Source organism: Cibotium barometz, chromosome 5, assembly GCF_041138505.1.
Source record: "Cibotium barometz isolate CiBa-2024 chromosome 5, ASM4113850v1, whole genome shotgun sequence".
NCBI classification, from domain to species: Eukaryota; Viridiplantae; Streptophyta; class Polypodiopsida; order Cyatheales; family Cibotiaceae; genus Cibotium; species Cibotium barometz.
Window position 1 is genome coordinate 48,024,825 of NC_141050.1, and position 23,359 is coordinate 48,048,183.

The 23,359-nt window shown below is 42.9% G+C and overlaps 1 protein-coding gene and 1 pseudogene across 2 annotated transcripts; both read right to left on the bottom strand.

Moving 5' to 3' along the window:
- Positions 1 to 994: 994 nt before the first annotated feature.
- Positions 995 to 11,721, bottom strand: LOC147638572 (adagio protein 1 pseudogene; annotated as a pseudogene). The gene is made up of 2 exons (XR_015265918.1): positions 11,622 to 11,721; positions 995 to 3,157 (listed from the first exon to the last, which is right to left on the bottom strand). The product of XR_015265918.1 is annotated as an adagio protein 1 pseudogene (transcript).
- On the bottom strand, positions 11,618 to 12,072 carry LOC147638573 (adagio protein 1-like). The gene has a single exon (XM_086798488.1). The coding sequence runs from the start codon at positions 11,897 to 11,899 to the stop codon at positions 11,618 to 11,620; it is 282 nt and encodes a 93-aa protein (XP_086654614.1). The 5' UTR covers positions 11,900 to 12,072.
- Positions 12,073 to 23,359: the final 11,287 nt, after the last annotated feature.

The following is a 23,359-nucleotide window of genomic DNA, read 5'->3' on the forward strand; positions in this document are numbered from 1 at the left end:
AAAAGTGGAATCATCGATGATGTGACACCTTGATTGTACTGCAAACTAATAATATTAATTAAAAAATTAAAAAATAACACCATGCCATGTTAATACAAACCGACTGGCCGCACTCGTCCTTGGATTGTGTGGCTCCTCTCAACAACCAATCAACCTCTAATGGGTTTAAACACTCCACAAAGATTGTAAACTTTTGTTAATCTGGTGAGGCGGTGGGATTGGTTCGGTTCATTTGGACCAATCATAGGATGATTGATGTTGACCAACCTTCATAAGTATTAACCCTGTATAATACATATCGATTAGTTCCACAATCCTCATTCCATATCGTGGTCATTTAATTTACATACACCTATTTGACCAATCTTCACCACATTAGTACATACTTGTATGTGCATCCTATCCCTAGATTGCCATCACAACTCCTTAGACCCTATCGATTTGTAACATTGAGTTGAATCAATAGTTTTGCATTATCCTCCCTTACTCTTTCCTTCAAATACTTTGTCATGTGATAATCCTAGTATATTTTCTTACAAAAAGTGCTCTTTCTTTGTCAAAACTATAGCTCTTTTCCAAAACGACTTAAAAGTGCTCTTTTCACACACCCTTAAACAAATAAGTGCTAGAGCGCCTAAAATTTTTAGAATTAAAGTCCTAAGTTTCCGCACATTCCTTAAATTTATCCAAAATTTCAAAATTCTGTGACGATTGCGTGTTCGTGTAGCGGTTAGAATGGAGTTCAAGAGTCCCCCAGTTGACACTTGTGTGTGTGGGTGATAGCATGTGTATTTTTTCTATAAAAAAAAGTTTTTAAAACGAATTTATAAAAATAAAATTATCCTATAGTGATTTGCTAAACTTGTTCTCTATTTACTGGATCTTGCTCACTCATTCTTACTTGGGCTATATAAGCATCCGTGATATATGAGTGTGGTGAAAGATACTCGATGCTGGTATTTTCCCAAAGACCTAATACGGTCCGGACCTCCTGTAGGTGTAAATATGTGAATCATGATTTCCTGTGGTGAGCATACAAAACACATTAAGGAGCCGAGTAGATTACGACTAAGTTTAGTCTAGCTAAATCCATTTGCATCTTGAGGTTGGCAAAAGAAACCACGGAACACTCATAAAGAGAGCTTTTACAACAAAAATGCAAACAGAACCTGAGATATCACTCACAAAACCAACTCACGCAGCGAGATAACTGTGGCTGCATAAGCCTATCCCCCCAGTGGCATCTTCTATGTGCATCTTGATCACACATCCAACTTCCCCTCACAAAGTGGAGGCTCTTCGTGTCCCTTTTTCACCTCTGCAAACATATTTTTCGACAGCACAACTCGTTTGCCCCTACATTTCTAGCTCTGTTGCAAGTGAGAGCTCATGAAGCTCATTCAGTATACACCCCTCACCTGTTTCACCCCCTAACACGACCGCTCGTGTTCCCCCCACAATACACGTGCTGTGTCCCCATGCAAACTTTGGTTTCTGCCCAGGCACATCAAGTTTCCTCCAGGTAGGCTTTTCCACTGTTGCATCTAACAGATAAAGCTGAGAAGCCGGATGCAACCCTGCCACTGAGCCACCAAAAATGAGCACTCGCCCACCGGGCAGACTCACAGTAACATGATCAAGCCTGGGAGGGGGCACAGAACCCCCAGGATTACTGCTCAAGAACTTCCAGTTAGGATCATCTTCACTAAGATCAATCGTGTACACATCACTTGACCTCAGCCTCAAAGAACCACTTTTTGCAAAACCTCCAAACATGAGGATTTTACAGCCTTCGTAGACAGACAATGAGTGGCCTAGTCGGGAAGGTGGACTCCATGACACTGGTATTTCTTTCCACATAGGCTTGTCCACTGTTAGGTCCAGAAGAAAGGTGTCACTCAAAAGCACACCTGAATCTGCACACCCCCCAGATACTACTAGCGTTGTACCATCTAAAGTGCAAGAGCTATGCCATGATCTGGGAAGTGGAGGTGTTCCTCCTGTGACTTCCCGCCATACAGGCTGTTGTGCATCCAAATCCAAGACGAAAACATCATTCAGTAGCCCTTCCCGCCGGCATCCTCCGAAAACTACCAACCAGGATCCATTCAGGCAGCTTAGAGTATGCCCCCATCTGCCAGGGGGTGGCGAACTCACATGCACATACCGCCATTCCGGAGATGCTGCACCCAAGTCTAGTACAAACGTGTCATTCATAGGCTGCATGTTTATGCCCTCACCACCAAAGAGCACCAACCGATTACCGACTGCACATGCACTGAAATTGCAGCGAGAAGGCTCCACAGCCCCTCCTACAATGATCTTCCTCCATGCAGCTCCTTCAAGCGAGGTCAACTCTCTTGCTAGTCTCCCCCAACCCAACCTCTTAGTACCCGGCACAACTTCAAGAATTGCCGTGGTCTCCGCACCCCATGTATTTTGACATAGTCTTCCACAAGTCTTCATTCTTCGTGAGCTGAGAAAGCCGTGTGCAAACAGAACCAAGTGATGCAACGTCCCTCGGTGACAGCTGTGCCAATATTTTCTGACCCAAAACTTCATCACTCAGATCCAGGAGTCCACAGCCGTGATATCGGAAAGGCTGGTCAGATGCAGCTGCTTTTCCTCTGTGAGGAGTAGATTCTTCAGTAAAACACTCCGCTGTATGGAAGGCCTCTTTCCACGAAGAGCATGCCAAAGGTCCTAGATCTATGTTTGCTTCCATGAACACCTGTATGCCAATTATGTGGGAAACTGTTACATCATCACTGTGGATGGGAGTTAGACACAATCTATTCATCATTGGTGTCCCATCTTTCCGGAAGTTAAGCAGCTCACCCGATCTCTTATATAGGAGATGAAGAGAACACTTGAATTGAATTGAATTGATTAAACTGAGTACAATAGATCTCTTATATAGGAGATGAAGAGACACATTTGAAGAGGCATGTCCTTTGACGAAAGGACATAACCATAGACGAAAGGATACAACTTTAGGCTAAGGGATGTGTCTATTCGATGTAGAGGCACAACCATTCATCAAGGGATACAACCATTCGTCGAAGGGAAGTGGCTATTCGATGAAGAGGTACATCCTTTGGTGAAGAGTCGCAACCAGTCGAGGGTAGGGGTTCCCTTGGCTGGTTACTCTTTGCATCTGCAACAGGAATCAGCAATGAAGAGAGGATCTGATACATACATACGTCACAATCGTGACATTCCCTCCCATTTAAAATAAAACCCATGTGTCAAATGATAGACATCCGTTTGTCAAAGAACTCCTGAAGAAGATTAGGGTACTGCTGCATGTCTTCATCTGTTTGCCAAGTGGAATCAGACTCATCCAAATCCATCCACTTCACAAGAAATTCTGTAGTCAACTTTCTTCTTATTTCCTTCTGTCGCACGTCAAGAATTACTTCTGGAACAAGGATAATATGGTCATCTTCAATTTCTGGTACATATGAAGATAAGTTTGGAATAGGCGAATCTCCTTGAACATACTGTTTGAGCCAAGAAATGTGAAAAGTCGGATGAACCTTCCCCCATGAAGGTGGAAGTTCCAACTTATAACTGACAACTAAATTTTTCTTAAGAATCTTGAAAGGCCCATAGAAGCGAGGTCGCAACTTTGGAAAAACTGACTTCATTGTTTTGTAGCGGTGAGGTGCCACATACAACAAGACCAAATCTCCTTCTTGAAAATCTGCATGTCGACGATGCTTGTTGGCCTGTTTTTGATATTTTTGTTGCACATGGACCAATTTATCTCGAGCTTGCACAAGCACATCTTGCATCTCCTGAACCAATTGATCTGCCAACGCCACTTTGTGTTGTAAAACAAAGTTTGTAGGCACAAGAGGAGTATGCCCATATGCTGCTTGAAATGGAGTTAATCCAATTGCTTGAATGATGGGAATTATCATAAGCAAATTCCACGAGTGGCAAATAATCTTTCCATGATGCCAAACGGGATTGAATGTAATGTCGAATCATTTCTTCCAAAATCTGATTGACTCTTTCAATCTGTCCATCTGTTTGAGGATGATAGGCTGAACTGAACAACAAATTTGTGCCAAGAGATTTGAACAAAGACGTCCAAAAATGTCCAGTGAACTTTGGATCTCTATCAGAGATGATGGTCTTCGACAAACCATGCAATTTGAAGACATGTTGTACGAACAATGATGCCACATCTCGGGCTGAAGCAACTTTCTTGCAAGGAATGAAATGCGCCATTTTGGAAATCGATCAACCACCACACGAATCTGAGCATTGCCTTTGGATGAACGAGGCAAAGTGGTAATAAAATCCATACTGATACTTTCCCATCTCTCATTGGGAACTGGCAATGGTTAAAGTAACCCTTGAGGAAGTTATCGAGAGGCTTTCATTTTCTGACACGAATGACAAGCTTTGACAAATTTGATAACATCTTGCTACATCTGAGGCCAGAAGTATGTAGCAGACAAAAGCCGATATGTCTTGTTGATACCAGGATGAGCAGCATAAGGAACTTCATGATGCTCTTGAATGAGAATCTTCCGCAATGAAGTATTGTGAGGCACACAAATGCGATAAAAAAAGAACAGCAATTCATCTATGATGGTGTAGGCTGCAAACATGTTCATTTCTGCAGGACTGGGATTAGAAGATTTAAGAGCACGGAATGCATCTCCAAAATCTCTATCTGTCAAATACTCATTTTTGAAACAAGCAGGGATTTCCAGTTGCACATCTGTGATGGCAAAATTAGTGGCTCGAGGCATGCGGCTCAAGGCATCTACAACCACATTCTGAAGACCAAGAACATACTGGTTAGTCATGTGGAAATTAGCCAAGAATTCAACCCATCGGCCTTGTCCAGAGTTCATAACAGGTTGAGTGAAAATGTACGTCAGAGATTGATGATCTGTACGTACAACTGAATCTACTCCAAGAAGATGATGTCTCCAAGTCCGACAAGCATGCACGATTGCCAAAAACTCCTTATCATACACAAGATACTTGCTTTGAATGGCTGAAAACTTCCTGCTGTCAAAAGCAATGACACGATCATTCTGCATCAAAACTCCACCAGAAGCACGATCTAAGGCATCTGTCATTACATCAAAGGGCTGGGTGGGATCTGCAATGGCCAAGACCGGGATTGTCGTCAAGGCATGCTTGAGATCATTGAAGGATTGCTCAGCTTCAGAAGACCACTAAAGTTTGTCCAGCTTTGTCAATTATGTCAAAGGGGCAGCAATCTCTAAAAACCTATGCACCTTGCTGTGATAAAAGTTAGCAAGTCCCAAGAAAGAGCGAACATCTGAAACGGTGAGAGGCAAAGGCCAATCCACAATCGCCTGAATCTTCTTAGAATCTACTGCAATCCCATTAGCAGAAATGATGTGACCAAGTTATTCCACATGGTTCTTGAAAAATTCGCTCTTCTTCTTGTTGATGTACAACAAATTGGTGCGTAGTACTTCAAAGACAATCTGTAAATGCTCTTTGTGATCGACCATAGATCAGCTAAAAACCAGAATATCATCGAGATAAATGATCACAAACTTGTCCAAGTACGGCCCAAAAATTTCATTCATCAGGGTCATGATTGCAACTCGGGTTGGAGGAGGTTGACCTAGGATAAGATCAATCGGGTGATCCACAGGACGACAAGGAGGCAAAGTCGTCGGAAGATCATTCGGAAACAGATCCTGAAAAGGCCTGAAGAAGGTTGCTCCAAGTAAGCAGTTGTTGATGACGAGGCTTGAGATTGCTCACTAGTTTCTGCTTCAATCTCCCGTAACATGACCAAGGATGTTGTACAGTCACGTTTGCGGACAAGGCGCTTGACTTGCAGGGCAGAAACAACAGTGATGGGTTTGGCACTGAAAAGGCCACGAAGTTCCAGCTCTCGACCATCATGGTATAACTGGATTGAATGAGAACGAAAGCTGACCACTGGATCATATCGATACAGCCAAGATTGTCCCAGTATCATGTCATAATGTGACAACGGCATCACTGAAAAATTAAGGTGATCTTGGTAATCTTGAATCTGGAACTGAAGCTGTTGCACCTTTTTGTTACAATTAAGCAAGGAACCATCAGCAAGCTCTACTTGAAAAGCATCCACAAAATGTCGGGTCTGTAGGCGAAGCTTGTGAACCAAAGAAGTGCCCACAAAATTAGTGGAACAACCACTTTCCACCAGCACATTGATGGGATGGTCGCCAATGAAACCCAGAAGACTAAGGACCTGCTTGGAAAGTGTCATGTGCATCAGAGATGCCATGGACATTTCCAAGGCTAGATCCAGAAGAGGCAAGCAGAAAAAGACTATGAACCAGTAGAGCCAGAATATAGGAGCTTCAGGTGTAGCATCTGAGGTGAGCATGGAGCAGGACAAGTGGGGTCATGAAGGGAAGCAGTCGGCTGAAGCACATGAACCCAAACTAGGGCTGTCGGCTGCAAGGAAAGGAGGATGTTGGCTGTCGGCTGACGTCAGCAGGAATGGTGGGCAGCATGCGCATCAAAGACAAGGACCAGCAGCAGTCGGACAGGGCTAAAAGGGATTATTTGGACATGGAACTGGCCGACCAGCTGTCGGCCAGCATAAAGTGTCAAAAATCCCATATAAAAAGGGCTCCTTGCTCCATGTTTGAGTCATTCCACCCACTAGGGGTGAGAGTCATTAGGATCCTAGTCTAGGGCAAGTTTTGGGTGTGTTATCACCTTTTCAAGAGGGCAGCCAAGGGCTGCAAAGACATGTACCCTTTTTGTACAATAGATATACTGAAATTCCAGCACTTCACTCTCTCTCTCTACTCTCTCTCTACCTGCGTTTTTGCATCAGATGGTGCGTTTTGCATCAGAAGGTCTTCAAGAGTGTTTAGGGCTGAAAGAAGACTACCCAGAGCTTCCGCACGTTACAGAAAGATTCACCGGAACAGGGTTGGTACTTTGGCCATTAAGCATCAGGGTACTGACAACTTCAAAAACGCGAACAGAGCAAGCTATTTGTCTGTTTTTGTCTTTCACAGGAGGCGGGTCATGATCAACATGGTGGCAACTGTCCACTTGAGAATTGCGCCGAGTGTTGGAGGGTTTAGGGCGCTGAGGACATTCATACCACCGGTGATCACCAGAACAAATTGTACAGAGGCCTTGACGGCTAGGTTGCGATGAAGTGACAGTCGATGAAGAGGTTTGCTGTCCTGAAAAGGTTTCTCGCTTGAAGTTGCGCCGATCATTGCTGCGACTGTCCTGTCGGGACCGATCTCGGTTTCTGCTACCAGAGGATTCGGTCTGAGAGGATCCTGTGTTTGACGCGGGAGCTTGCTCGGAGAAGCGCAACCGGAAGGACTGTTGTCCAGAATATGGTCGCCGAGAGTTTGGTTGTCCAGGATTGGGACATTGGGGTTGGCTTGTCCCATTGGGTCGATACCGCTGGTAAGAACGAGCGCCAGAGGAAAAGTTTCTGGGAGGACGCTTGTAATCACTAATGCACTCGACATACGAGATTGCTTCATCCAGGGTGGCAGGATTATACTTACGGACTTCATCTTGGATCATGGGTTCAAGCCCGTCAATGAAGCTGTGAAGCTGGTCAGAGGGACTGAGTGTCTCTATCTCAAGAGCCAGTTTTCGAAACTTTGAGATGTACGCGGCCACAGAGCCAGTTTGACTCAGGCGGCGGAGAGAAGACCTGGCATGAAAGTTCGCATTTGCAGGCTCAAAAGCCTTGCCAAGAGCATGCCAGAATTTATCCCACGTTGGAGTAGACTTGCCATCTGAAATCCTGCGTCGCCACCAAAGGAAGGCACTATCTTTCAAGAGGGTACTGGCCAATGCCACCTTTTTATTTTCGGGCAATTCGGTATTTGAGAAATGAACCTCCATCTTGTAGAGCCAGTGATCGATTAACTGCTTATCGCGGCAGATATTGTAGGACTCAAGTAACTTCATATCCATCTTTCTTGTCTGTGCTGTGGTCATTAATTCATACAAAAGTTTGAGTTCAACATTGTCTACCTCGGCGGTCAGATCGGGAGGAGTTGAGGGATCGTCTTGTTGGCCCACCGAGGATGATGATGAAGTCGGTGAACGCGATCGACACGCTCGCTGTGACTTCCTGGATCCCTCGCGCTGGTGTTGGTGCCGTTGTTGCATGTCTTCCATTTGTGATCGCATTGATGCCATACCGTCGAAAAAGGCCCTTTGCAAGTCCTCCATCTGTTGTTGAAGAGTGGTCATCTGCAAGGCCTCCATCTGAGGATCGGCGGGTGGCACGTTGTCGTGCGAAGTCGACATCTGGAGAACTCAGAGAGAGTACTGAGGTGAAGCAAGAAAGGTCCACCCGGGATATAGGATGGAAGGAACAGCTGCTGGAGAGGCAGTAACGGGATCCTCGTACTCGAAGCCGGGGTCCTCCACTTCCTCGGGATCGTCCTCGGAGGTTACTTCGTCTACTTCCACTTCTTCGTTTGGTTCCGCCAAAGAGCTGGGCACCAGAGATAACGGGGTATAATCAGGAACGAGATCTCGCAGTAGAATGTCACAGGAGGACGCGTGGAGGAGATATTGCGGAGGCCATCCACACTGCACTCTGGAAGAAAATGTGCCAACTCAGGGTACCGTGATAGGAAGTACTCGAAATGAGCAAGTTGCAGTGGCTCGCAGGTGAGGAAAATAGTCCAGATCACCCGAGTGTCGGGTTCGGTTACATGCGGGCTGCTGACATGTATGCAGTACACCTGTGAGGCCGCGGCTACTGGGATAGGAGAGTCCGGGAGACTTGGAATCCACCCAGCATCGACGGAAAGTGACACCGGTTCCAGAGTGGGGGCACGAAGAGGGCTGTGTTCGGGAAGGAGAGCCTCGAGGATCTCGTCGATGTAACTCAGGTAGGGGATGTGCATGTCGGGCTCCTCTGGAAAATTGTCCATGAAGCATGCATGTGGATGGCAAGGGGGCACACACAGTGTGACGTCGGCAGAGCCGGGAGAGAGGGTGAATGCGAAAGTGCAGTCGGCGGCATCTTGACAACCGAGGGGGAGGTTCAACGTCGAATTGCCAACGGAAGGGGGGGGGGGCATGGTTGTCACGGTACGAAAATACGATACCGTACGAGAATTTTTGGTACGATATGAAATTTTCGGATACGGTACGATAAAATACGGTTTTTATTTTTTACACTTACAACCTATGGAGCTTCAAGCTTGAATGTGAGGGAAGGTTGGGAGGGGAGGAGTCTACAGTGCTTGAGGAACCAGAACATGGATATGTGTCTCTCCCGGTTGGATCTCCCGATTGTCTCCAAAAAAGAACCTGGATGCGTAATGCAATACCAAAGGTGGTGTTAAGTTTAGGGACTCCTCTCTAGATCAAAATGGCCATGTCCAAATCTTATCCCTCGTGCATGACTTGAGAATCTAATTGTCTAGCCTACCTATACCAGGGATCCCCAAGTGATGTAGCAAGATTCTCTCATCCTACCAATCAAGTGTACACTACCAGTCTACCTCGCCAGATTTTTTAGGTCTCTCAACAACCCCATGTGGAATACTGAGTGGACACGAAAGTTGCGAAGTATTGCGAGCATTTGGGATCTTCGTAAAGCAGGGTTTCTATATTTCTTTTAGCATTTGGAATTTTTTTTTCCAAGGAAAAAAAATTTTGGGAAAAAAAAAATCTCGTACGATATCGTACGAATTCGTACGGTATCGTACCGTACGAACCGTACCATACGAACCTGTTCGTACGCGTACGAGAAACAACTATGGGGAGGGGCGCTTCACACTCGCGCTCACTCTTTTTTTTTTTTTGATTAGAGGCCCAAATGCCACGTAGCGTGCCCCCAAAAAAAAAATTTTGTTTATGGCTTAAGGGTGACGGTGGTGATTCACGTACCCGACCGGAAGAGGGGGTGCGCTGCTTCGAAAAGGCGCCGCCTGCTGCATCTGCACGATGCAAAGAGGGGGGGGGGTGATCGATACTCAGCAGCGAGGGGCGCTCAGGGCCGGCAGCTGCACGAAGCGAGGAGGGGGCTCATGGCCTACAGCGAACGAAGTGAGGAGGGGGGTTGTGCGCCAGGTCCGCCATCGCTCCATCAGTCCTATACAACACACGTGTGGGTTGTCAAGGGGGGAGACTACTAAGTAAAGAGGCTAAGTGGCCCGCATAACCCAAAGGGGGGAGGAAAAAAAATATTTTACATCACCATGGGCAAAGCTTTACGCCAAGTCCACCATCGCTCCGCTGCTTCCATACAGCACTGAGAAGAGGGGTGGACGAGGGAGTGCCGCGGAGAGGGTGAGGGCTTCACAACCCACGGGTAGGAAAGGTTTTAGCTCTGATACCACTGTGAGGATTATGTTGTTAATCCCTCATATTGTGTACTAATTACTACTTAAGTACTTAACTTAGAGAACAAGAGACTTCAGGAGAACACTTGAGAGAAGATTGAATTGAATTGAATTGATTAAACTGAGTACAATAGGTCTCTTACATAGGAGATGAAGAGACACATTTGAAGAGGCATGTCCTTTGACGAAAGGACATGACCATAGACGAAAGGATACAACTTTAGGCTAAGGGATGTGTCTATTCGATGTAGAGACACAACCATTCATCAAGGGATACAACCATTTGTCGATGGGATGTGGCTATTCGATGAAGAGGTACATCCTTTGGCGAAGCAACCAGTCGAGGGTAGGGGTTCCCTTGGCTGGTTACTCTTTGCATCTGCAACAGGAATTAGAATGAAGAGAGGATCTGATACATACATACGTCACAATCGTGACACTTTGTTTATCCTCTATAGTCTCAAAAAAGAAAGCAATGATTAAAATGTCACTGATCTTTTTAAGCATGAGGTGATAAGCATCACTGTCTTAACAAGAGTTTCAGAAATGCTTCACCACGAGAGGAAGATGGAGCATGTGCGCACGCATGCATGCACACACACTCACAAGTGCATGCACACAGAGGGACTTCTTCTCTAACCCCTCATAGGCGCTTAAACCCTGCATCGTGAGAATGAGGTTTTAAGAGCTTTTCAATGCACAATATTATACTTAGGCCATTGCTCTGTTGTAGTGCTGCAGCTGCGGAGCTAGCCTCAGCATCGCAGTGATGTTGATGACCACGACAAGAATGATGATGGTCAGGATGATGATGATGATCACCACCACCGGCAACTAGTTGCATTCAATGAATGTATAACTGACACCAGCCAAGTCTTTCCTTCTGAAAGGGGGCCAGAAAGAGAGTTGTTCTGAACGTCAAAATCTACCACTGTTCCTGAGAATGTAGAGGGAGGGAAGGACTAGCACCCTAAAGGGATTTTAAGGCTTACCCCCGCATGTGCGTGTGCACAAGTGACCCTGCATTCTAGAAAAAATACCATGTGGGTAGAGAGTTGCTCCACTGGCGTGACTGTTTTTCAAATATCTTGCTTGTTTTACCATCACAGCAAGAAGAAACTCGCACGAAATGAAGCTAATCTGTTACTAATGATGTGAACAGCAATTACATACACACACACACGTGCAGCAAAAGCTTGTGTAAAAATTTTCTGCCAAAATTCAAGCGCAAAGGTAAGGCATTGTGAACCACCGTAGAAGACTTACCAGTTTCTGCCTAGGACCTCCTCCGCCTTGTAGCCTGTGACAAGCTCGAAGACCGCATTGACGTAGATGATGGGTTGATCGGGGTCGAGTGCATCTGCAACCACCAAGCCACAAGGGCTGGACCGCAGAAGCATCTCGCTATGTAGTGGGTGTGCAAACATACCCACCAAATCATCATCATCATCATAATGATGGCACTTCTGCTCATCAAAGCACGAGCCATCGGCCATGTCCGCATCATCCTCCCCCTCGCCGACATCCATCTTCCACCTTGTCATCGAGGATCAAACAGTTGGAACGCTTGCATAGTTCGGGAAGCAAACTATTCGAAATAACCAGCTTCAGCTTCGCTCTTCTCTCTCAAGATGAAGATGAGCCTGGCCATGGCAATGAACCAATTGATTGAATGAACAATGACAATGCTCGAGATATTATTCTGACTGTCCCGAAATATCATAAATATCTGCGCATCCCTTTTACTTTCCCCTCATAAGAGTGTGGTCACGCCCACCAAGTGCACATTGGGTAGGTTGGGTAGGGTGTGGTTGATGATGCTACACAACATTCATACAAACCACTCTCTCTTTGGTGGTGGTGATGGGCGTCCCCTAAAGTGGTGGAGCTTTGGTAGTCGACTTCCCTAGGTCTCCAACAAATCAATCTCTTTACCTTGTCTCTATGGAGGATTGTTCAAGACATAAGGGATTGTCCAATGCCTTCACACCAACATGCACACCCTTCTTTATGTAAACGGTAAAGCTTGCTCCAGTGCTTATCCCTCCAATAAGGGATTGATGCATTGTTGAAGATATACGACGGATTGTCCAATGGCTTTCACACCAACATGCACGCCTTTATTTATGTAAACGACAAAGCTTTCTTGGGTGCCTATCCCTCCAATAAGAAAGCCCTCACTATGGGCACGTGAGGGATTGTCCAATGCCTTCCACACCAACATGTGCACCCTTCTTTATACAGACGGTAAAGCTTGCTTGGGTGCTTATCCCTCCAATAAGCATGCCCTCACTATGGGCACGTGAAATGGGTGTCCATTGTATATAAACATATAATACTCACCACTTTGTGAACCTCATGAGTTATAATTGCACTTTATGAATGTATGTGTGCACTTGCATGTGTGCATCCATGTGCACATGCATGTATGTGTGTGTGTGTGTGTGTGTGTGTGTGTGTGTGTGCGTGTGCATGTGCTGCATGCATGTGCAAGCGTATGTACAAAGAGAATCCACCATGCGCTTGCACATGCATGTAGCACATATTGATAGTTATTTTGGACTTTGAAACTCAATAGTTAAAAAGTGCTTGGACTCAATAGTTAAAAAGTCCAATAGTCCAAGATAGTTATCATCAAAGAGATTGTGTGTGTGTGTGTGTGTGTGTGTGCGTGTGCTGCCTGTATGTGCAAGCGTATGTTCTCTTTGATAGTTATTTTGGTCACACAAAGAGAATCCACCATTACAATTAAATATAAAAGATAAGTTTGAGTTATGTCTTTTCAAACATAAGGTACCTTCCATACCTAAGCAATTCTATTGCATCACCATTTCATTCATACACAATCATTTCATGGGAGCCCACCATGCAAGTTATACATATGTGCAAGGGATGAAAAAATTCCTCAAATGGAGGATGCATGTGGAGTATTATTTCCACCACATTTTGCATTATGAGCAAATATTATAGCCCATTGGAGATTAGCCATGAGACTTCATCTCAAGTTTAAAGAACTTTAAAGCTTTTCCCATGCCTCTAAAGATGATTCTAGTTAAGAGAAATGAGGAATGCAATCATCATTAAGGGCCAATACAATCTATCCCAGATTATGAGAAAGAAGCTAGACAAGAATAACTTCCAAGCATGGAAGTTTAGGATGACCAATTTCCTTATGGTGGGAAAAGGGATATAGGGAATTCATTAAAGGGAGCCAGAGATTGCTAAAGAAACTCCCACTCCACAGTAGGTGTAGGCATATAAAGCATTGCATGAAAGAGCCAGAAAAGTAATGTACTAATTGTTTAATAGTGTGACAAACTCTATAATTGTGCATATACAAGATGCATAAATACCTAAGAAGGCGTGGGACACCTTGGTGAAAATGTAAAGACTCTATAATTGTGCATATACAAGATGCATAAACAACTAAGAAGGCATGGGACACCTTGGTGAAAATGTACAATTCACTCACAAGCTCGGAAGATGTACAATTCACACACAAGCTCGGAAGATGCAACTAAAGTAGTAATTAAAGGAGGAGTGTTGAGAAATATGGTACCATGGAGCATAAGGAAGGTAGGGAGTGAGTGCCAATCTAGAAAATAGCCACATAAGTATAAAATATCCACATGAGTAAGTATAAAATATCCACATGAGTAAGTATAAAATAGCCACATGAGTAAGTATAAAATATCCACATGAGCTAACAAAGTAGTAATTAAAGGAGGAGTGTTGAGAAATATGGTATCATGGAGCACAAGGAAGGTAGAGAGTGAGTTCTAGTTTAGCAAAAAGCCACATGAGTAAGTATAAAATATCCACATGAGCTAAGAAAGTCAAGTTGTACCCACCTCATATAAAAGGGGTCATTCAAGCAATCAAATCAAGCATCACATCGTAAGTATTTCTATGAGTACAAGTCTCATTCTTGTAGCCTAACCGAACTTGACTCTAAAGCTTCATTAGCTTACATAGACACTCATGATGCATTCCCTTCACTTCTATCCACCTTAGTTCACCTTTTTCATCATCAACTCTATGGCTATGGAGAACTCTAGATCCATGTTTTCTAACATGGTACCAGAGCATGGTTAAGCTCTCTTATAGTTGCATTAGCTTAGGTATAGCTCTCATCAATCTTCCCTCAGATATACTTGTATTAATCTTAGTATTAAGCTCACTAATCCAAATTTATCCATTGTGGTCCAAGATTGTTGAGCTCCATTATCTTCATTCCCTACACCATTTGGAAGTCACTTTAGGGCGAGCTTTCCCTCAACTAGGTGCTTCTCCCACTCTAGGTTTTGGGAAGCTTTGTTGTCATTCACACGAATTTTAGCTTGCCGTGCTGACTAGTGTTTTGGCCCATTCCTCCTCCTTGCTCAAAATCAGCACACAAACCCTTTTAGGGGTGTGTTAGCCATGCTATGAGCTACCCACCACAAACCAAATCTTAAGGCATTTGGTTCAGCAGGCAAGCCGAGAGAGGAGAAAAACCAGTCGTGACAATTAATGATTTGTGCCATTTTTGGGGGTTTTGACCTATTTTTGTCCTTCATCCAAGGGTCCCCGCTAAGAGCTTCAAGTCCATGCTTTAAAATCCCCTTGAACTTCATTTTCTATGAGCTCAATTTAAGCCTCCAAATCCCATTAGTGTTAATCATTGTTTTGAGTCCTAATCATAGTCATTAAGCTATAATTTGCAGAAGTTGAGCTAAAGTGACTTCAAAATTGGATCATTGGGGTTGCATTCAAACCGAAAAAATCATCTATCTTCAAATCCACTCTACCTAGCCACACTACACTACTACACGATGCCTATGTACCGATGACGTTTTTCGATGCCATCGAAAATAAACGTCTATATAGATGTCTATATAAACGTCAAAAATAACGTCTCAGAAAACGTCGCTATATATGGTGATAAAAGTGTCGCTATAGACGTTGGAATAAAAGTCAAAATTTTATTTTTTTATTTTTTTTACTTGTTTGTATCATTACCAATATATATGTTTCTTTTTCACTTTTAGTATATGAAAATACTTATAAATTAAATGAAACTAATAAATACATTTCCATCAAATCATAACATGTGAGATTATTTGCATGTTTACAAAATCATAGTTGATCATTATCAACCCTCTCATCTTCAAAATGATCATTAGCTCCAAAAATATCTACTTCAAGGAAAATCCCTCCATCTTCAAGGATAATGATCATTTTGAAGATGAGAGGGTTGATAATTATCAACCCTCTCATCTTCAAAATGATCATTAGCTCCAAAAATATCTACTTCAAGGAAAATCCCTCCATCTTCAAATTGGACGATGCATCTATGTCAGCCTCTAAATCTTCTAGCTCTGGCTCTGGTTCCTCATTTAATGTTGCTGGCTCTCCATTAAGATCATCATACTGTGTCTAAAACATTTCCTGTGTCTGATTGTTCGATCTCTATACCTTCATCTAGCCCTTGTTCTTGAGAAGATAAGGAGCTAAAGCAAGGAAGCACTATTGTGGAACACGCACTATTCAACAAAACCAACAAGAAATGCTTTCATTGTGGAAGGATGGGACATTACCAATGCGAAAGAAGACTTAAGAATAAGACAAAGTGTGATCATTGCAAGCCGAGACATACAGAAGAGGAATGTCCGTTAGAGTCTGAGATTCGAGTTTGAGAGAACTTTCATGATTTTTAAGAATTTATTGCTATCCTCATCCATGAGGAGATCAATATATTAGGGTAGTTAGGACCTCAATTTTTCGGAAAGTAGGCGATTTCGAGCACTGCGGGTAAGTCATCGATTCTCTGCAGAACTCTGTTTTAAGAACTGCAAGAAGATAGATTGGTTGTGTAGACATTGTGTGTGCTGCAAGGAGGTCAACAGTTGCCGTTGGGTGTATGTATGCACATTGAGGACATTTGAGTGTAGTACAGTACCGCTGCAAAAAATACAGCAGTTTGTGCAGGACAAACCAGAGTGCTCGAAGGTGGAAGTGGCCAATTCAGAGGCAGGGGGAGTCAAAGAGGTCGTGGAAATTGGCAAAGGCAGTATAATGATACACGTGGATGCTTTTATTGTGGTAAGCCTGGACATGTGCAGGCAAATTGTTATAAGAAGCAGGCTGACATGTAAAATGGAAAATTGCAGCAAAACAACTATGCATCCTCGAGCAAAAACAATGAGGATAATGAAAGGTTGTTTATTATGCAACATGTTGTTAATGCCATGTCTGAAAATGTTGAAGCAGCACATAAAGATGATGTATGGTATGTTGATTCAAGTGCTTCGAAGCACATGACAAGTCATGGGGAGTGGTACCATACATAAAGATGATGTATGGTACGTTGATTCAAGTGCTTCGAACCACATGACAAGTTATGGGGAGTGGTTCAAGGAGATGAAAAACCTTGAAAGACCAGGTTTTGTGGAAACAGGGGATGACACTACTCATCTAATTTCCCATGTTAGAGATGTGCCATTGTCTATGCAGGATGGCAAAGTGAAGTACCTTGCAGATGTAGTTCATGTTCCGAACATAACAATGATTCTGGTTTCAGTTGGCTAGATGATTGAGCAGGGTTTGCAGGTTCGGTTTAACCCTGATGGTTGTTATGTTGAACACTTTAAAGACAAGTGCAGGTTGGTTTCAAAAGGCAACAGAGTGGGCAGAATGTCTACATTGAATGTAAACATGCCTGAAGTGAGTGCTGCGATGTTTGCAAATGGTTCAGGAATTGTTGTAGACACAAACATTTGGCATAAAAGAATTGGACATGTGAATGTGCAGAGAATGAAGTCTATGCAGACTAAAAGAATTGTGACAGGGCTACCAAAGTTTAAAGTTGAAGGTATGGAGAAAATATGTGAAGCATGCCAATTTGGAAAGCAAACAAAGCATGTATTTCCACGTGACAGAAATGTGAGCAAAAATGCACTAGATATTTTGCATTCAGATGTATGGGGTCCTTGTATGGGAGGCTGCAAGTATTATGTGACATTTATTGATGACCACACAAGGAAAGTGTGGGTATACTTCATGAAGGAGAAGGGTGAGGTGTTCATTCATTTTCAGAATTTCAGAGTTATGGTTGAAAAGCAAACAAGGAAATATGTAAAGTGCCTAAGGTCAGATGGAGGGGGAGAGTACTTCTCCAACGAGTTCTCTGAATTTTTGAAGAAGAATGGTATTCGGAGACAGTTTACATGCAGATACACTCCATAGCAAAATGGAGTTACTGAGCAAAAAAACAGGCACATTGCTGAGATTGCGCGAGCATTGATGGGAGAGAAGAATATGCCGCATAGCTATTGGGCTAAGGCTGTTTCTACAGGAGTTTATATCATGAACAGGACTCCAACTGTAGCCATACATAATGTAACTCCAGAGGAGAGGTTTACTGGCAAAAAACCTGATTTGTCTCGATGAGGTGAGAAGAACTAAGCTGGATCCAAAAGCTGAAAAATGTGTGTTTATTGGGTATTCCCTTGAGCAAAAGGGATACAGGTGCTATAACCCTGCTACACGTGAGAGTTGAGGGTAAGTAGGGATATTGTTTTTGATGAGATGAGCAGCTGGTATGCTGCTGAAAAAGAAGCTGTTGGGGCTGATGTGAGTGGAAATGTGGTTGCATAGAATGCAAGTTAGCAATCACAGTCTTTGAGTAGACCAGGAGAGTCCTCATCTAGTGGTTCAGTTGATAAACCATGAAGTGGCAGGCTGCGTCATAATACCAGTCCTGCAAATGTGATTAATACATCACATAAAGGCAAAGAGAAAGTGGTTGAGCCCCTTAGTATGCCTGACATTTCTGCAGGGCATTCTCATGTTGATGGAGAGTCTAGTGGCTCAGAGATGAGCCTTGATGAGGATCTTGGGATACCAGCTAGGAGAACACCTGGTGTAAAGAAGGCTATGGAAGCCATGAATATAAAGCTGCGAAGATTTGTGAGAGTGAAGAATCCTGTGCAAAGGTTTACCTATGATGGTTATGTGGCACATCACTATGCATACATGGCAAAAGTTGTACAGGTTGTAGAGCCCACATGCATTGATGAGGCCATTGGAAATGTGTGTTGGGAGAAAGCTATGGATGAGGAGATGGATGCATTATATGGAAATGAGACTTGGGATTTAGTGCAATTGCCTGAAGGCAAGAAAGCCGTTGGATGCAAGTGGGTGTACAAAGTAAAACATAACAGTGATGGAAGCATAAGCAGCTACAAGGCTAGATTGGTAGCCAAAGGATATGCGCAGACATATGGCATTGATTATGAGGAAACTTTCAGCCTAATTCCCAAGATGGCAACAGTGAGAGTTGTGATAGCAGTGGGTGCATCAAAGCAATGGTCTTTACATCAGATGGATGTAAAGAATGCATTCTTGCATGGGGATTTGTAGGAAGAGGCACCGGTTATGAGGATGTGAGTCACCCCGGGCATTTTTGTAGGTTGAAGAAAGCCTTGTATGGCTTAAAACAAGCACCAAGAGCATGGTCTGACAAGATTTTTGAATATCTTATCACTATTGGCTTTCATGTAGCCAATGCAGATTTCTCACTGTATGTGAGACACAGTGATAGAGGGGTTGTGCTTGTTGTCATCTATGTAGATGGTCACCTGATCATTACGGGGGACCATGATGCAAAGATCTTTGATGTAAAGATCTTGCTTAGACAGAAGTTTGAGATAAAGGATCTGGGGGAGCTCAGATATTTCTTGGGCATTGAGGTGATTAGGTCACCACACATGTGGTATTGGATTATTACAGAGACAATATGGCTTGGACATGTTGTCCAAGTATGGTATGACAGGCTGTAAGCCTATCTCAGTGCCATTGGATCAGAATGGCAAGTTGAGTGCAGATTTAGGAGAGATTTTGGAGGATCCTACTATGTAGGAAGCTTGATCTACATGACGATCACCAGGCCAGATTTGAGCTATGCTGTTGGGTTGGTGAGCCAGTTTATGCAGGTTTCTCGGAAGCCGCATTTGGATGCATTGAGACGCATACTAAGGTATGTGAGGTCTACTTTGCATTGTGGACTATTTTATGAAACTGGGACAGAGATATGTGTACATGGATACACAGATGCTGATTGGGCTGGTAGTATCTTAGATAGAAGATTTACTAGTGGCTTCATGTTTTCTTTGGGGAGTGCTGCTATGACTTGGAGTAGCAAGAAGCAGCCTACGGTTGCTCTATCCAGTATAGAGGTCGAGTACAGAGGTGCTGCTATGGCAGCATGTAAGGTAGCTTGGTTGAGAAAGCTACTTTGCAGATTTGGGTCTGTCAGTGTGGATAGAAAAGTTGTCATTTTCTGTGACAACATTAGCAGTATACAGTTGGCCAGGAACCCAGTTTTTCATGCTCGCACGAAGCATATAGAGGTCCACTACGATTTTGTCAGAGAGAAGGTTTTGGTAGGAGACGTTGACCTTGTTTATGTCAGCACACAGGATCAGGTTGCTGACATCTTCACCAAAGCATTGGGTACACAGAAGCTCTGCAGATTCAGGGCTTCGCTTGGTGTACATGAGATGGAGTTGATCTTGATGGGGAGTGTTGAGATATCGAGCTCATCTAGTGAGGCGGTGGACATTGATGACTCGCCTGGGAGATAGCCCCACACTTACACCACTAGCATGGTTGGTGAGATCATGGGTGATATGCGGCCAGTGGGATGACAGACTGTGTGACAACCATTCTAGAATAGTTATAGCACCAGCTCATTTAGTAGGGTTCACACTATAGAGAACCCTAGTATGTATTTGGTTGAGTACCTTTTCATATGGTGTGTACTCTTATCTTTGTATATGGTGTGTTGAGTGTTGTGAGAAGAAGAAGAAGATTTTTAGCCTCTCACCTTGTGTGTTCTCTTTTAGGGTTTTGTGAGTGTGTGTGTGCTTGCAAGAGCTCAAGCTCTTTTCTCCCCTGCATCTGCATGTAAGGAGTTAAGTTTTTGGGACTAAAGCCAATAATCAAGAAATTCATCTCAAAATTGAAGCCAATAATCAAGAAATTCATCTCAAAATTGAATTCTATGGGCTAGAAATGTTTATTGAGCCACTAGCACAATTTGTTAGCAAGATGAACATTATAATAACACAACTAGATGGCATAAATGCTAAAATAGAAGATAAAGATGCATTAGCCATTTTCTTAAGAAACATGTTAAAAGAGTACAATGCATTGGTGACTACACAAAAAATTGCTAGAATAAACATTTAAAGGATGTGTCTCCTCTCTTCTTAAAGAAGAAAAGGAGCTAAAGCAAGGAAGCACTATTGTGGGAAACACGCACTATTCAACAAAACCAACAAAAAATGCTTTCATTGTGGAAGGATGGGACATTACCAACGTGAAAGAAGACTCAAGAATAAGACAAAGTGTGATCATTACAAGCCGAGACATACAGAAGAGGAATGTCCGTTAGAGTCCGAGATTAGAGTTTGAGAGAACTTTCATGATTTTCAAGAATTTATTGCTATCCTCATCCATGAGGAGATCAATATTAGGGTAGAGCAAAGTGTTGAAGCTTGTGGATCCAAGCTCCCATGGAGATGGCGATGATAAGAAAGACTTAATCTTATATTAATTAACATGTGATTAGCATTAAGCTAAGATAGGGTGGGTGATACTGAAGAACAATCATGATGAATGAACTAAACTAATTAAGCTTTAGACTCAAGCACAATTAGGTTACAAGATTAAGACTTATACTCATAAAGAGGCTTGAGAGCTTTCTTAATTCCATTGATTGCTGAAAATGACCCCTTTTATATGAGGGAGGTACAATAAAGCTTTGATAGCTCATGTGGGATAACTTTGACTAGGTGGCTTGGCACTCTAGCATCACTCATTTCAACACCCCCCCTTGATGCTAGGTTGGGTACAAATTTTAGGCTTTCACTCTTCCTCTCTCTCCCCTTGTGCTAGGCTACTTTAGCCATTATGCTACTTTGGAATTATTGCTACTTTGGCTTTGTGAATTTTAGCTGGAGTGCATCATATGGCCTCAGAGATTGATCACATCACACTTTTTATAGAGACAAGTGGGGTGAAAAATACAATGGATCTTTCTCTAGAAGAGTGCATCTTCTACTGGAGCGTCTTTGACCTTAATGTAGTTTCCCTGCTTCTTTTTGTAATAGAAATCTTCTTCTAGGTGACCAATTTTTCCATAGTAGTCACAAACAAGCTTTAGTTTATCTTTATTGTGCGACATTCACGACCAAGTTTTCCACAGTGATAGCATCTTGGAAGCTGAAATGTTGATTGATTTATCCTTTAAAATCTCCCACCCTTTGTATAGATTTCTTGCTCACTTGAATGTGATTTGACTGATTCTTTATCCTTGAAGTTCGATTCATATTCAAGAAAAGATGATTCTATACTTGGAATTTTAGTGTTGGGAACATTTTTAAGTCTAGCAACAACAAGTGATTCATATGGTTCTTTGTCACTCATTAACAACACAACAATAGATTCATATTCTTCAATAACTTTATTTAATGTAACTAAGTTTTTGTTTAATACCTTTGAACTTGTTGATATGCTGTGCCATGGTCTTGGTGTCCTTCTTGTTGAGCTTGTAAAACTGCATGAGAAGGTTGATCTTTGAGCTCTTTGAGTCGGTGCCGAAAATCTTGTTAAGCTCCTACCATGCTAACTTGGCATCTTTGATGTTAACAATGTGACTAATCACATCATCATCGAGATTTTGAGCAATAAGGCCCAATGTTTTGTTGTTTTGAAGTGGCTCAATCTCCATTTGTTCATCCTCAATTAGGTGCCAAAGCCCCTTATACATAAGCAAGTACATGGTCTTTCTTTGCCATGTGTAATACCCATCACCATTAAATCTTGAGACGACTTCTACATGCTCCATGATGAAAAGGGAATCTTACCTTGAGCCTTGATTTTAGTGCTCAAGCAGTGTCTATCCCTTTTACAAGTGGTTAAGATGCAAATTATGTGCTAAATTGAACTAAATACGGTGAAAAAAAACCACTTAAATTGAGTAATGCAAGTAAATGAGATGGATTTTCATGCAAGAGAGGGTTTCCCATAGTTGAATAATACTTGAATATTCTAATTTTTACTTTCATTAAGCTCAATTTGAGTAAATTGATTGTTAATGACAAGGATTAAGTGCAAATCATAATGATTAATAGAACTAAAAATTGAAGGATAAAATTAAACAAATCAATGGTATTTTTGATGGGGCTTTTTGCTTGGCCTTCTTGCCCTTGATGAATACCTTTTGATGGGATCCACAATCAGCTCAATTTCTCACAGAAATCAGCTCAAATCCACGTTTATGCTTGACTGGTTTTTTGATCCCACAGTTGCCACTAGTGGATGAGCTCAAATTAGCTCAAATCCACGTTTATGCCCGAGTAGTTTTTTGATTCCACATCTGCCACTAGAGGATGAAATGGGCTCAAAATTGGTTTGTGGGTAGCTATTGCTAACCAACAGCTAAGAGCTCTTTGGTTGCGACAAGGCTGAATAATTGAAAAACCTAGTCGGCGCTGTAGAGCGAAATATGTGACTTGGAGAGATGATTTTGGTTGAAACCATCCAGTTAGATTAAACACCTTGAGATGGGGAGTAAGTGGCTAAAAGATCTTGGAAAATGGTCAAGAGAGTGTGGAGAATGAGGATTTGCAATCTCAGCCTCTCTCTTGCGTAGAAGATACGATTGGACTTAAGTTAAGTAAGTGCAAATGGCTAATAGATTGAGATTAATGCAATGTGAGTTGAAAGAGATGAATGCTAAGCTATAGGGAGAACTTTTGATACCAAATTAAAGCTTGTGTATCCAAGCTCCCATGGAGATAGTTTGATAGCAGCAGAAGTAGCTTCTTCTTGCATGTGGCAGCAGAAGTAGCTTCTTCTTGCATGTGGCAGGGTTTCCCACTCGGGGCCTCGCCCTCGAATGTCCGGGCACGAGACTAATCTGGTGGTCATTCCCAAACCAAACCCCGAAAATTTTC